This window comes from Xyrauchen texanus, chromosome 11, assembly GCF_025860055.1.
Source record: "Xyrauchen texanus isolate HMW12.3.18 chromosome 11, RBS_HiC_50CHRs, whole genome shotgun sequence".
Lineage (NCBI taxonomy): Eukaryota > Metazoa > Chordata > Actinopteri > Cypriniformes > Catostomidae > Xyrauchen > Xyrauchen texanus.
Window position 1 is genome coordinate 30,516,170 of NC_068286.1, and position 15,391 is coordinate 30,531,560.

The following is a 15,391-nucleotide window of genomic DNA, read 5'->3' on the forward strand; positions in this document are numbered from 1 at the left end:
CGGGTAGACAAATATCTATATCCACAGTAAAAAAAGCACTATATCGACATAACCTGAAAGGCTGCTCAGCAAGAAAGTAGCCACTGCTCAAAAACTGCCATACAATGCCAGACTACAGTTTGCAAGTGCACATGGGAAACAAAAATCTTATTTTGTGGCTTGCAAGCCAAAGAACACCATCCCAACCGTGAAGCATGTGGGTAGAAGCATCGTGTTTTGGGGGTGCTTTGCTGCTGGAGGGACTGGTGCACTTCACAAAATAGATGGCATCATGAGGAAGGAAAAGTATGTGGATATTTTTAAGCAACATCTCAAGACATCAGCCAGGAAGTTAAAGCTTGGTCACAAATGGGTCTTCCAAATGGACTGACCCCAAGAATATCTCCAAAGTTGTGGCAAAATGGCTTAAGGACAACAAAGTCAAGGTATTGGAGTGGCCATCTCAAAGCCCTGACCTCAATTTGTGGGCAGAACTGAAAATGTGTGTGCGAGCAAGGAGGCCTACAAATCTGACTCAGTTACATCAGTTCTGTCTGAAGGAATGGACCAAAATTCCAGTTTGTGGAAGGCTATCCATAAGGTTTGACCCATGTTAAACAATTTAAAGGCAATGCTACCAAACATGAACAATGTGTATGTAAACTTCTGACCCACTGGGAATGTGATGAAAGAAAGAAAAGCTGAAATAAATCATATTCTCTACTATTATTCTGACATTTCACATTCTTAACGTAGTGATCCTAACTGACTTAAGACAGGCAATGTTTTCTACGAATAAATGTCAGGAATTAAAACTAAGTTTAAATATATTTAAATATATAAGTTTGAACTAAGTTTAAATATATTTGGCTAAGGTGCATGTAAACTTCTGACTTCAACTGTAGGTCCCCCTCGTGCCACCACAATTGTACAGAGCGGTTATCTGAGCTACCATAGACTTTGTCAGTTTGAACAAGCATGCCACAGTCCAAATCATTGATCAAATTTATTTCCTCATTCTAATGGTTGATGTGAACATTAACTGATGCTCCTGACCCGTATCTGCATGATTTTATGCACTGCTGCCACACAATTAGCTGATTAGATAATCGCATGGATGATTGTTGGTGCCAGATGGGCTGTTTTGATTATTTGTGTAACTGCTGATATCCAGAGATTTTCACGCACAACAGTCTCTAGAATTTACTCCGAATGGTGCCAAAAATAAAACATCCAGTGAGTGGCAGTTCTGTGGATGGAAATGCCTTGTTGATGAGAGAGGTCAACAGAGAATGACCAGACTGATTAGAACTGACAAAGTCTACGGGGGCCTAAAGGGGTACCTACACAATATTTGGCAGGTGGTTTTAATGTTATGGCTGATCAGTGTATACTTATTTCATGTCAAAATGCATTTATTTGCTTGCAAAGAACAATACAATTGAACTAAACAAAACAATATGTAACAAAAATGCTTTATTAACATTTTCCAAACTCCACAGTACAAACACAGAAATTCGCAAAAACAGCAAAAAGTCAAGTAACATTTATATATATTTACCAAAGTCTAAGTGGGATGTTTACTGATTGAAAGAACTAGTATTCACTGCAATGCACATTAAATCACTTAAATCCTCATCCTCCACAATATTTGTCATCATCAGGCTATATTTTCACTTGAATGCACATTATTTGTTTCAGGGCAGCAAGCGCCACCTTGAACTCTATACTTTTAGTGCTGGCACTGCTGGTGGAAATGCTAATCATTAGCTGATGCTTCATAAGCTCGGCGGCAATGGGTACAAAGTAAAAATTATTTTAAAATTGAGCGGTGCGTCAACAGACCCTCCATGGGAGAACAAGCTGCGCAGCTGGCTAGTAAGAATTTACATGCTTATGTTGTCAAATACTGACTTACAAAAGATGCGAAGAACTTAACTTTTTTCAGAAGTCCCATCAGCGTTTGTTTTAGAAGAGGTCCTTACTCCAGCATGGACTCACTATTGTGTGTTTGTTTGTACTGTGTATATGAGTTTAATGTCCCCACTGGACACATTGAAAGGGTTCCGCCCTCTAACCAGTGATCAGAACTCTCACAGACCTGAAATAAAATGTCAGTTTAATGTCAAATCGTACATGCCTTAATTGCGATTATCAGAAAACATAATACATTTTAAATTAATCACATGCGTTAACACTGACAGCACTAATCAAAAACAGTTGTTTGTTGTATTATCAGGTTTGTCTCAGGTATCAGAGATTGGCATCCAGGTTTTTCATGCTGGCACTGCCCTGAAGGAAGGGGGCGGAGTTATTACTAATGGTGGGCGTGTTTTGACGGTCACTGCAGTTCGGCCCAGCCTTGAGAGCGCATTACACTGCGCTAATGAAGGTGTGGCCTCGATCAGCTTCCCTGATGCCGTTTACCGCAGCGACATCGGCCACCGCGCCATTACTCACCTCACTCGCACCAGGTGTGTTTAGAGACCGTTAATTTCACTACTAAAGAAATAAATACTACCACTAACGGCAGTAAAAATTTGATGTGTAAGCAAATGCATCTCTATTAAAATAAAATATAAAGATCTTATATATTTTTTATTCCAATGCTGTTGTAAGACCTGTTTTTATATATCTATATATCTTTTTTGCTTTAAACTACTTTGATCTCACCATGACAATTTTTGATTTGATATGTAATAAATAATACACTGAATTGTGAAGTAGAAACATCTGGTGTATCTTAAAATACAAGGGCTCTAAGATAAACAAAAACATCACAACTGTGGTAAGCACTGCATCCTCTCAAAACAGATTATGAAAAACGAGGACAGTTGTGTACTTCATAAAGTGCTGTTATCAGGGTGTCATTCTGATGGGTGTCTCTGTGTCTCATCATTGTGTTTGTCCATCAGAGGACTGACGTATAAAGACAGTGGTGTGGACATCGCCGCTGGAAACAGACTGGTGGACTTGATCAAACCGCTAGCGAAGGCCACATCACGAGCAGGTACACACGCACAACACACAATTATTTCTTAAATAATTATTTTATAATGAGACGAGCAGACTGTGTTGTATGCAATGTTGTATCTAATATCCTTTTAGAGGATATATTTTTTGTGAATATTTTGAATTAAATATCAAAAGGATAAACAATAAAGTCATTTTTCACAGCCTTCAATGCACATATTTACCATGGGTGCCAATATATTTTGGCCACCACTATAAATTACAAGTTTGACAACAGTGCAAAAACAGCTTCACATTTTGAAAGACGAGTTAAAAGACATACAGTCAGCAGCATGCATTTCACTTGCTGAAGACAAAACTGAAGGGAAAATGCCCCAAGAACAAGCAGGAACTGAAGATAGTTGTAGTAGAGGCCTGGCAGAGCATCACCAGGGATGAAACCCAGCGTCTGGTTATGTCTATGCATTCCAGACTTCAGGCTGTAATTGACTGAAAAGGATTTGCACCCAAGTATTAAAAAGTGAAAGTTTGATTTATGATTGTTAATCTGTCCCATTACTTTTGGTCCTTTACAAAGTGGGAGGCACATATACAAACTGTTGTAATTCCTACACCATTCACCTGATTTGGATGTAAATACCCTCAAATTAAAGCTGAAAGTCTGCAGTTAAAGCACATCTTGTTCGCTTCATTTCAAATCCATTGTGGTGGTGTATAGAGCCAAAAAGATTAGAATTGTGTCGATGTCTCAATATTTATGGACCTGACTGTATATTACATTGTAATTTCAAATTGTTCTAAAGATTAAATCGAGGCAAAATATCCCTGTCACTTGTGATTTTCAAATTTTTCTGTTTTCATGGTTTAAGGTAAGTGTTGAAAACATTTATTTTATATTTGCAGAAACAACACACAAATGAAGCCCGTTTTAAGACCATGTATTGTGATGCCATTTTTATGACAATTATCATTAATGTATTAATGTTTCTTTTTTTTACTTTTTGGTCCGTAAATGACTCTAAAGAACAGAAAGGATATTAAAAGACACATAATTTAATGAAAGTGGAGTTTGTATCTTTTGTGTGGTTTTAAAAGCACTTTTTAGCAAAACAAGTTTTTCCTGTTACTAGCTTAACTCAAGAAATCAAAGGACCTTGTGTGAACCTTGTAAAGATTGTAGAAAAAAAGCAACAGAGATTTTGATGATTGTTTGGTCATTTTATTTATGATCACATGGACAGACTTTTATTTTATTTTTATTTTTTTTTTCTAATTTTTTAAATATAAAATTTAGGCTCGATAGGGTCTCAGTTGGTAGAGCGGGTCGGCCACTAATCGCAGGGTTGGTGGATCAAATCCCGGCCCACATGCCGAAGTGTCCTTGGGCAAGACACGGAACCCCAAGTTGCTCCCAATGTCAGGCTAGCACCTTACATAGCAGCTCTGCTGCCATTGGAGTGTGTGAATGAGTCACAGTGTAAAGCGCTTTGAATACCGTTAAGGTTAAAAAGGTGCTATATAAGTGCAGACCATTTACCATATATATAAAACTAACTTCAACATAATGCAATATATATATATGTGTGTACATGTATTGCCTTTTAATTAGTGCTTATTTCCATTTATGATAAATAATTTAATGTAAATTACAAATTATTGTATTTCAGTCATTTTAGTGTAAAACTACAGTAAAAACAATACTGTATTACAGTAATTGGTCATCATTATCAATAAAAAAAACTAAATTCTAACAGTAAATTGTTCCACAATTAGGCTTCATTTTCCTATCATTCCAGTCTGTCATTGTTATACCATTTGAAGCTTCATACTCAGAACAACAGTATGCTATTATCAGCAATAGATATTATCAGATCATGAAACTGTCAACTGTCTGAGTTCTTGCAGGTGCCAGTGAGAAGATCTAGTGCTGTATTGGACTTCTTCATCTGTCATTTTCATCTCTTGTTCAGGGTGTAACGCAGAGCTCGGTGGGTTCGCGGGACTCTTTGACCTTAAAGCAGCTGGTTATATTGACCCCATCCTGGTGTCTGGAACTGATGGGGTGGGCACAAAACTCAAGGTAGAATTAAATGAATAGTTCACAATGCCAAAATAAATAATTAAAAATCTTTTGCACTTGTTTGTTTTTTCTTTTTTTTTGAGCTTGACAGTCATGATCACTATGAATTGCTGTTTTATTGAGACGTTCTCAGAATTTCTCCTTTTGAGTTGCACATGAAAACTAACAGCATATACGTTTCCAACAGTGGCTGGTTTTCCATACAAAATTTTTCACATTTAGGTGCATTTCTAAAAATTTGAAAAAGAAAATGCTGTTTCCATTCACTACGTTAATGCACATTATCATTAGGGAGCCGCCTTGTCATGATGGAGCAGCTGAATGACCTCTCCCTGCTTTGGGGACAGTTGTATTTGCAAGATTGGAGCAAGTATCTAATTTTATTAAATGCATCCACGAGACACTGCAGAATAAGTGTAATAATATAATGTGGGCTGCACACTGCCCACACACTGCCAGTCTCCACATACTTGGGAGCACCTGCTCTCAATACTGTTCTGGTGGATTGTATATCATATATATGGCATGAGTAAATAATTAAAAATTAGATTTTTGGTGAACTATTACTTACCTGTGCACTATGCCCTGTCTGTAATAAGTTAATGCTTATGATGTAAACATTCCTGTATACATAAATAGTCACATGTTACAATTTGCAAGCTTACAGTCTGAAATTTGCACCACTTTTGTATTTGTTAACTAAAATAACAAGACCTGAAAACCTCTGTATACTAAAGACATGATATGGCAGGCTGTCTGTGTGTTAGTTTAAATTGGAACTTTTTGACAGTTGGAGTTTGAATTAAGGAGCATTCTGTTGGCCTGTTTAAACATCCTGTGAATGCAAGTCTATAATAGACCATTAAATGTATACATACATTTTGGATACTGACACCCTGTCTACACCGGGCGTAACACCATGCAATGGCTTGAGGCTGTCTACACTGGATGCATCATTTCACACGTAACAGTTAACAGTTTTAGCAACTGGCCTGAATCTCTTTCACACTGGCCCTGGGCGATCGAGCAGTCCTTATTGTCGAGCCCTGAAAAGCAAAGAATCCATTACTGCATTCAAACATTGCTTTCAAATATTACACACTTAGTAAATAACCCAACTTCACTTGACCTTTTGGACTAGTTTGTTCATGATCAGAATTTCTGAGATCTACAGTGCTTCTAAAACGTATTCACACCCTTGGATGTTTATATATTTAAAAAATATTGAATCATAGTGAACTTCATTTGGCTTTTTTTGACACTGATCAACAGAACAAGACCTGTATCATATCAAAGTCAAAACACCATTCTACCAATGTCTAAATGTATGAATATCAAACTTACAGCAATTACAGCTTTTAGCCTATGTGGATCGGTCTATCAACTTGGCACATCTGGACAATGCAGTTTTTCCCTATTCTTTGCAAAACTGCTCGAGCTCTGTCAGGTTGCATGGGGATCGTGAGTGCACAGCCTTTTTCAAGTCCATCCACAGATTCTTATTTGGGATGAGGTCTGGTCTCTTAACGCTGTTGTTTTGGAACCATTCTTGTGTAGCTTTGGCTGTATGCTTGGGATCTCTGTCTTGCTGGAAAACAAATCTTCTCCCAAATCTCATTTCTTTTGCAGACATCATCAGATTTTCTTCCAGGATTTCCGAGTATTTTGTAGTGTTCATTTATTCTCTACCTTTACAAGCCTTCCAGGTTCTGCTGCAAAGTAGCATCCCCACAGCATGATGCTACCACCACCATGCTTCACAGTGGGGGTGGTGTATTTTTGATTATGTGCAGTGTTGGGTTCACGCCAAACATAGCATCTGGTTTGATAGCCAAAAAGCTCAATTTTGGTCTCATCAGACCATAGAATCTTCCTCCAGCTGACTTCAGAGTCTCCCACATGCCTTTATGCCTCTTTGCCACTCTCCCATAAAGCTGTGACTGAGAAAAAACCCAGGCAACATTTGTATGCACAGTCTCTCCCATCTCAGCCACTGAAGCTTGTAAGTCCTTCAGAGGAGTCATAGATCTCTTGGTGGCCTCCCTCACTAGTCTCCTCTTTGCACGGTCATTCTTTGTGGACGTCCGCTTTTTGAGGACGGCCTGCTTTAGGCAGACTTACGAAATGTCACATTAAATCACATGCTCTAAAAGACGTCATATGAAATCATATTCATCATAAGATTGTAAACATATATAATGTTTTAAATTTGTATTTGGTGGGGGGGCATCTGTAAAATAAGACCAATATTTTGCTATTAGTCCAATATATGTGTGAGGTGATCTTTTAAAATTTGGGTAAAATATGCAGCAGAGCATTTATTACTTTGGAATATCATGAATTAATAATTTCTTGTGTGTTTTTGGCTCCAGATTGCTCAAGCATGTAACATCCACAGTTCGTTGGGTCAGGATCTAGTGGCCATGTGTGTGAATGATGTTCTAGCTCAGGGTGCAGAACCGCTCTTCTTCCTCGACTACTACTCCTGTGGACGTCTGGACGTTGGGGTCGCGTCTGCTGTCATTGGTGGGATAGCAGAAGCTTGTCAAATGGCTGGATGTGCTTTATTAGGTAAGATATACTTAATAGTTTCATCTTGGCATGCTTGGTAACAATGATTTCTTCAGGTTAGAAATTTGTGGCGATATAATATTAAGCAACATCATGAATATCACCATTTTAATGCACTTCTAATTTGGTAATTAAGAAGTTTCTTAAAGAATGTCATTCACAAACCTTTGTTTTGCAACTTGAAAGATGAGAGCATTAAAAAAAGAGATAAAAATAAATAGTTTCTCTAAATGAAACTTGAGTAGCAAACACTGGAGTTTATTAGTCAAAATAAAAATGTTTTATTTAATCGATTCAACGCTGATTCAACGATTAATTTGTGTTCGCACTCAAGGTCTGTGTGGAATGTTTTGTAAAAATGCATGAATGACTAGACTGATTTTCAATTTGGTACATGAACATTTTGCTGACCAAAATGTGTGTGCATTTCATGTGAATAGTTTTGGGGTGAAATTGTTTGCATTGGTGCTTAACTTTCTCATTACTTGTAATTAAAGTTTCAGACTTACCGCAAGGATTCCATTCCTATAATTCAAATGAGGGTTGTAGTTGAAACTTTTTTTCTATGTAAATCTGTCACATTAATGAAGGTGTGTGTGTGTGTGTGTGTGTTTGTTTATTGAGGTGGTGAAACGGCAGAGATGCCGGGTGTGTATGGTGCTGGTGAGTATGATCTGGCTGGGTTCTGTGTGGGGGCCGTGGAGCGAGGAGCCATTCTGCCCCGACTAAAGGACATCATGGAAGGAGATCTGCTCATCGGTGTTGCCTCATCTGGAGTTCACAGTAACGGCTTCAGTCTGGTGAGAAAAGTTCTAGAACGGACCGGATTGCAGTACAGCTCACCTGCTTCGTTCGGACAACCAGGACAGAATATCGGTACGTCAGTGTGAGGAAAAAGTTTGAAATCTTGTTGCACTAGTTACTTATACATGCCCCTCTAAAATGTAAATTGAAATGTAAAAAAATTTAATAAATAAAATGACCATGTCCGTGTTGACATATTTCTTGATTCTGTTGAAGTTATTGTTCCCGCCCTCACTCTTGTTAAATGTTGTTTAAAGGTGCGGTTCTCCTCACACCAACAAAGATCTATAGTCGTCTGCTTCAGCCAATCCTACGCAGTGGAGCAGTCAAGGCCTATGCCCACATCACGGGCGGTGGACTACTGGAGAATATTCCTCGAGTTCTCCCAGCAGAACTGGCTGCGGATCTGGGTGAGCAACAAAAGCTGTAGATCTTCATCCCAGCTATGAATTTTTGATAAATCACTGTCTTGATGTTCTTGCCTTTTAATGACTGATACATTACAGTACATATATTTTCTTAAAATGTTCTACTTATGTTACGCATGTTAATGTTTTTTTTTTTTATTATTGGCATCTAGACAGCAGGGTGGCAGCAGGGTGGCAGATATAATAAGAAACTGAAAAACTGAGATACTCTTTTAAACTATAGAATCATTTATTTAATCTTGTGGATGTTCCATGTTTTGTTCACCACTCATGCTGAATGTAATAGGCCAGTTTATGTAATGTGACTCATTCTGATTTTTAAAAAACCTGTTAAATAAAAAGTTGAAAGGGAAAGAGTAAAAAATGTATTTTTGAAGAAACTGAAAAAGAAAGATATTGAAGGACAAGATGCATCGTGATGCATCAAGAATCGTTTTATAATCGAATCGTTACCATTTGAATCGTAATCGAATCATGAGGCCAATGAAGATTCACAGCTTTTTTGCATTCCCAATAAAAAACAATTTTATTAAACGAGACAGCCTCTGACCTATGCGGCTGACAAATGTGACCTCCGGAGGACACATCCTTCCAAACGAGACACAGACTTTGAAACTGACACAATCTACCACTTAATCGACCAGTCTGATACAGTTATTGGCCAATGCTTAATAATCTCAAAATTGCCAAATATCTGCCTACTAATCAGTCTGTACAATATGGTCTCTTTTTATTTTTTGTAATGCTTTTTCTATAATCACAAACATCTGGAAAGTCATGAAAATGTATTGGCCACACTGTTATAATGTGGTGTAAATGGCTTAGTTAAAAATGGAAATTGAAAATGGCCAAATATTGTCCAAAAACATTGGCATATTAATTTGCAATAACTAATTTTTATAAATTATTATCCCATAATCACAAACAACTGAAAAGGTTGTTTTCTCAAAAGGTGTTGTATTCCCCATTATAATGCAATGAAGAAGACAGTTAAGTAAAAAAAACAAAAAGCTGTATCATATCGCTGCTCGCACTGTTGGCACGTCTTATTGATAAGCATTGATGATTTGTGTTTCAGATGCGTCGCGTTGGCGTATTCCTCCTGTGTTCTCGTGGCTTCAGCGTGAGGGGTGTCTGACAGGGGAGGAAATGAGCCGCACGTTTAACTGCGGTCTGGGGGCCGTTCTGGTGGTCAGTAAGCAAGACGCTCAGAGGGTTTTGAGGCTGCTGCAGGCACATGAGGAAGCGTGGATCATCGGATCAATCGCTCACAAACAACCTGGTGAGTTCCCAACACACTTTTAATTCAATTATACTTTAGTAATATGAAAGAGTGAATCTGATGAAAACATGGCAATCTCATATTTAACTTAATGATTTTTTGCAAAAAGAAAATGAGAACAATTTCAGGACCCCAAATTCTCGTTACTGTAATGCGGAAAAAAAAAGAGAGATACAGATAAGTATTTGTTTCACCTGTGTGATTTATTCTGCTCTCTCAACTGATTTATTCTGCTCTCCGTCGTGAGGAAATTGTACCTTGACAAAGGCTTGTTGCCGCAACGTTGGTAACAAAATAAACTTGAGTGTGCAGTATATATTTTTCTTTTGAAAGTATTTGTTGTACTGCCTATATTCTGATTTGTGTAAAAATAATTGTATTATAGAACTAATACTGTAAAAATCACTCTGGCAGTAAAGAGAATCATCGAGAATGACAATTACAAACTGTAAAATGTCTTTATGCATTGCTGTAATGACGATTTATATTTCTGCACAGTATAATGTACGGTTCAGAAATGTGAATTGTCATTACAATAACAATCTGGGGAAATATTTATTTTTTGCATTATTATTTTCCTAAAATAGCTTTGTCTTTCTACAAAATATATAATTTTTTTTTATTTAAAATATAGCCGATTAATGTATAAAATATAATTTCTTATGTTTTCTTTTCACCTACCAGCTTTCATCAGCAGTACATTTACATTCTTGGCCAATTAATTTTGACTAAATACTTATAATGAATGAAAGATATACATTATTCTTTCAACATTAGTGTGCATACGTATTTGTATCTGTGTAAAGGAGCGGAGGCTGTAGTCATTAGAAACCTGGAGGCGAGTTTAAAGGAGAGTCCCGGATGTTCACCTGACACCAGCGTCCTGCAGAATGGAGCAGCTCATGGGAAAAACTCCACACGCAAGAGGACCAAAGTAGCTGTACTCATCTCTGGAAATGGTGTGTGTGTGTGCATTTATAAACTTAGTTCTATAGCTGTATATGAGACTTAATTGAAATAATTGCATCATCTTCAATACTGATTGTTTTGTGTTTCACAGGAACTAACCTACAAGCTCTGATGGATCAGGTAAAGAAACCATCAAGCTCTGCTGAGATTGTGGTCGTCATATCAAACAGACCGGGTGTACAGGGATTGAAAAGGGCTTCCATGGCTGGAATTCAGACACGGGTTTGTCTGCAAACTATTCACACAGTCAAACACTTTTGTTCAAAAAGTGTAAAGCATATTACAAGCATTAAATGATCAAATCAAAACATCTGTTAATTTGAGTTGTTCCGTGGCAAAAATGTATGAGTTTCAAAATCATGTGAGTGATGTGAATAGTTGTTTTGTGGATCAGGTCGTGGATCATAAGCTGTACGGCAGCAGAGCTGAGTTTGACGATAATATAGATAAGGTTCTGGAGGAGTTTGGGGTGGAACTCGTGTGTTTGGCTGGATTCATGAGAATCCTCACGGGACCCTTTGTCAGGAAATGGAACAGTGAGTATAAACGCTTACAACAGATTCCCACCAAACATAATGATACTTCCTGGGGGATGATATCATATTAGAAAAGACTGACAGGATGGAGTGTTATTCTGAGGCTACAGCAAAAACCCTATGGATTGATTACCAGTTAAAACAATATTCACAAGAAATATTGTTTGGTTTTAAATGTTTCAGATAGAGAAAGAAAAAACATATTAAAAAACAATATTTCCTTGTAAATTAAACACACATTTTAAGATTTTAGTATTTTTAGTAATTAATGCTAGAGGTAGATATATCAGATTACCAATTAATAGTTGCCCATGTCTTCTTTTTTCTTGTTGGAGGATTCTACAGTATAACAGCGGCATCTAGTGGTGACAAAAAAATCACTGCCACCTTGTGGGGATTTACTGTATCTAAATCTTTCATCATTGACGCTAGCCCCTTTCACACATACAGCCTTTTCCAGAAAATGTACTGCATTATTCAGGTTAGAGGTCATGTGTGAACTCCATCCTTTTGAAAATACTGGTATATTTTGCTCTGATAATTTCTCTGTTTGAAAAGTAGTATCATTACCTATACATTTCCATAATGATGGTATGTGTGAATAGTACATGTACATTTACCAGTAAAGGCAACCTAACAATTTTCCTGTAATTTAACTGGTTGTATGTGTGAAAAGGGCTAATATTTAATCCATATGTTTATCCTCTCTTCAATGTATATTTTGATTAGATAATCACTTATTTTAAATTAAAGTGAGAGTATGCAAAGTATGTCCTATCAGCACATACATGTTATCAGCCTTCTGCCTTTTCCACCACCTTAGTTATTGTATCAGTCGACACCTGGGGATATGGCAAAAATAACATCTGCTCAATAAGAGTAAAAGTTAAGTCACCTCTTTTTTCACTTAATTGTGATACCTAATCTCTATCTTAAAAACCTTTTAGTTTTACATGTTGTTTATTTTATCTCTGTACAGCACTTTGGCCTACTTTTGTGGTTTTGAAAGTGCTTTATAATGAAAGTTGAGTTGAGTAGTTGGCTTGTTATTAAAAGTTTCCCAAATTTTCCCAAAACAATTTGCTTTTATTGTCATTGTTCTAAAACCAAAACGAACACATTTATCCACCCCACACACAAATATATAAAGACCTTTTTTTTTTTTTCAAAAGCTTTTAAAATGTAAAATAGTCATAAAAAGCCTTGTAATTTACTCTTTGATGTCTGACTTGTCTTTAGAAAGCATAATGAAACCATTATAAATTAAGTAAATGTGTTATTTGTTAAACCTAGATAATACACTGCCTGGCCAAAAACAAAAAAGTTCCTTACTCTTAATATTTTGTATGCATTGTTTTGACAATCCTATGCAATGTCAAAACATTTATTTCCATCCAGAGTTGCATTCATTTTTGACCGAGATCTTGTATTGATAACGGAAGACTCAAATCACTCCATAAAGTCTTCTCCAGCACATCCAGAAACTTTCAATCGAGTTAAGGTCAGCACTCTGTGGTGGCCAATTCATGTGTGAAAATGATTCCTCATGCTCCCTGAACCACTCTTTCCATTTGAGCCTGATGAGTCATGGCATTGTCATCCTGAAATATGCTTGTGCTGTCAGGGAAGAAAAAAAACCCAGTGATGGGATAACCTAGTCATTCAGTACATTCAGGTAGTCAGCTGACTTCATTTTATTGCCACATAACATTGCTGAGCCTAGACCTGACCAATTGAAGCAACCCCAGATCATAACACTGACTTAAATCCAAATAGCAACTTTATTTTTTATTTTTTTGGCCATGCAGTGTATATTAACATGCTTGATAGTCCTAAAAATACATATTGTATGATCTTTTATTTTTTTTTCTCTCAAATATTCTATGCACCCTCTTAAGTCCCAATGGGTGTCCCTGGACCCCAGATTAAAAACCCCTGTATTAAGACATATATGTGTGGACATGAAAATATACTGCATTATAGAAATGACTCATGTAATGTGGTATGTAGCCTCAGATTTTATTGTTGTTTTTGTTTACGTTTGTCTTGTGTTTAACAGGAAAGATGTTGAATATACACCCATCACTGCTGCCATCATTTAAAGGTGTAAATGCTCAGAAGCAGGCGCTGCAGGCCGGGGTTCGAGTTACTGGCTGCACTGTGCACTTCGTGGCAGTAAGATAGAGAACATTATTTATGAAATCTTGAGTAGTTTGGAATAAAGTTTGGTCTAATTCTGGACAAAGTGTAGCAATGGCAAAATAGTCTCCATGGTAACACTTTACAAAAACTTTGTAATCGTAAACATAAGTTGACAACATTAGTTAATATGCACTAACAATGCAGTATGTTACAGCAACTGTTAATCTTGGTTCATGTCAATTTCAACATATACATGTTTTTAAATTAAATGTTGTGCATGCATTTGTTGATGTATTATGAACTAAAATGAACAGTAGTATTTTTATAGATTATCAATAACACGATTAATAAATGCTGTTAATTCATAATACCTAATGCATTTAGAAGAGTAGAAGCTTCTTCAAACTGTTCTACAGACACGGAAGAATGGTAAATTTGACGTGATATGATTATATTTCCCTGTTTTAGTACCGTTGTGATTTTCAAGACAATTAAGCATACATTTTTCATGTTACATTAATGAGAAATGTGCTTAAAGGAATATTCCAGGTATGATACAAGATCAATGAACTGAATTTGTGGCATGATATTGATTACCACAAAAATTATTTTTGACTTTCAATGGAAGAGAATAAGGCCAATCTGTAAATGTTAAAATACTCATTGCTTCAAGAGTATATCCAAAAGATGCATGTTAACATGATTTTTATGATAGTAAGTGATGTTAAAGCCAGTTTTATAACTTTGTTGCCATGACAATGTAATGTCTACAAACCCTAAAACAACTGTAAAAATTACAGCTCAAATAATACAAGTTTTAACAGAAGAATTAATGTAAGTGCTTTTTTAAAATTATAAACTTTAAATTTCTGCCTTTTTAAAACCTCCTAAAATTGGCCCCATTCACTTCTATCTACACCTCACTGTAACCTCGATTTTTGCTTCAAAGAAAAGGACTTTCAATCAATATAATGCCACAAATACTGTCCATTGAGCTTAACATCCATTGAACCTTGAATATTCCTTTTAATTGTCCTAAAAATAGCCTTAATTTCCTTAACATGACAAATATACTTACTTTTGATTCTGGGTGAAACATGTTCTTGAGTAGTACAGATTATTTGATAGACATAACTGTCTATAAAACTACTTGGCAGTATCTGTCTGAAGCCGAGACTTTCCTATAAGGTATTCATGATTGGAGGTAGGATTAATCGGTGCCGATAGTTGATTTTTGGAACTATTGTTATCAGCAATTCTTTAAATCAATTTTAAAAACTATTTGTTGACCTCCATTCATGATCCAAAGTTAGGAGTTCGTGTGCAAATACTGCTGTGGTCTGGTTTTCTAAAGCAAGCTCTGAATCAACAGGAGGAAGTGGATGCTGGAGCCATTGTTGTACAGGAGGCGGTTCCTATCCTGGTGAATGACACGGAAGACAGCCTATCGGAGCGCATTCGAGAGGCAGAGCACCGTGCCTTCCCTGCTGCATTAGAACTTGTTGCCAATGGCTCTGTGAAGCTGAGAGATGACGGTCAGATCATGTGGGATCAGTCCTTTCAGGGATAGTTACAAATAGACAAGATTTTGTCGGTACAATACTTATGACACTACTGAATGCACACA

General features: G+C 36.8%; 1 protein-coding gene across 2 annotated transcripts in view; it reads left to right on the forward strand.

Moving 5' to 3' along the window:
* Nucleotides 1–15,342, forward strand: part of gart (phosphoribosylglycinamide formyltransferase) — a 41,029-nt gene extending 25,687 nt beyond the window's left edge. For both annotated transcript variants that reach the window (XM_052137147.1, XM_052137148.1), the window contains 12 exons: nucleotides 2,219–2,453; nucleotides 2,895–2,989; nucleotides 4,923–5,032; nucleotides 7,405–7,603; nucleotides 8,228–8,479; nucleotides 8,665–8,817; nucleotides 9,914–10,117; nucleotides 10,924–11,076; nucleotides 11,178–11,308; nucleotides 11,481–11,622; nucleotides 13,682–13,797; nucleotides 15,137–15,342. In XM_052137147.1, coding sequence (XP_051993107.1) covers nucleotides 2,219–2,453; nucleotides 2,895–2,989; nucleotides 4,923–5,032; nucleotides 7,405–7,603; nucleotides 8,228–8,479; nucleotides 8,665–8,817; nucleotides 9,914–10,117; nucleotides 10,924–11,076; nucleotides 11,178–11,308; nucleotides 11,481–11,622; nucleotides 13,682–13,797; nucleotides 15,137–15,334 — 1,988 coding nt within the window. In that variant the 3' untranslated portion in view covers nucleotides 15,335–15,342. The remainder of the gene's footprint in view (nucleotides 1–2,218; nucleotides 2,454–2,894; nucleotides 2,990–4,922; nucleotides 5,033–7,404; nucleotides 7,604–8,227; nucleotides 8,480–8,664; nucleotides 8,818–9,913; nucleotides 10,118–10,923; nucleotides 11,077–11,177; nucleotides 11,309–11,480; nucleotides 11,623–13,681; nucleotides 13,798–15,136) is intronic.
* The last annotated feature ends 49 nt before the right edge of the window (nucleotides 15,343–15,391 follow it).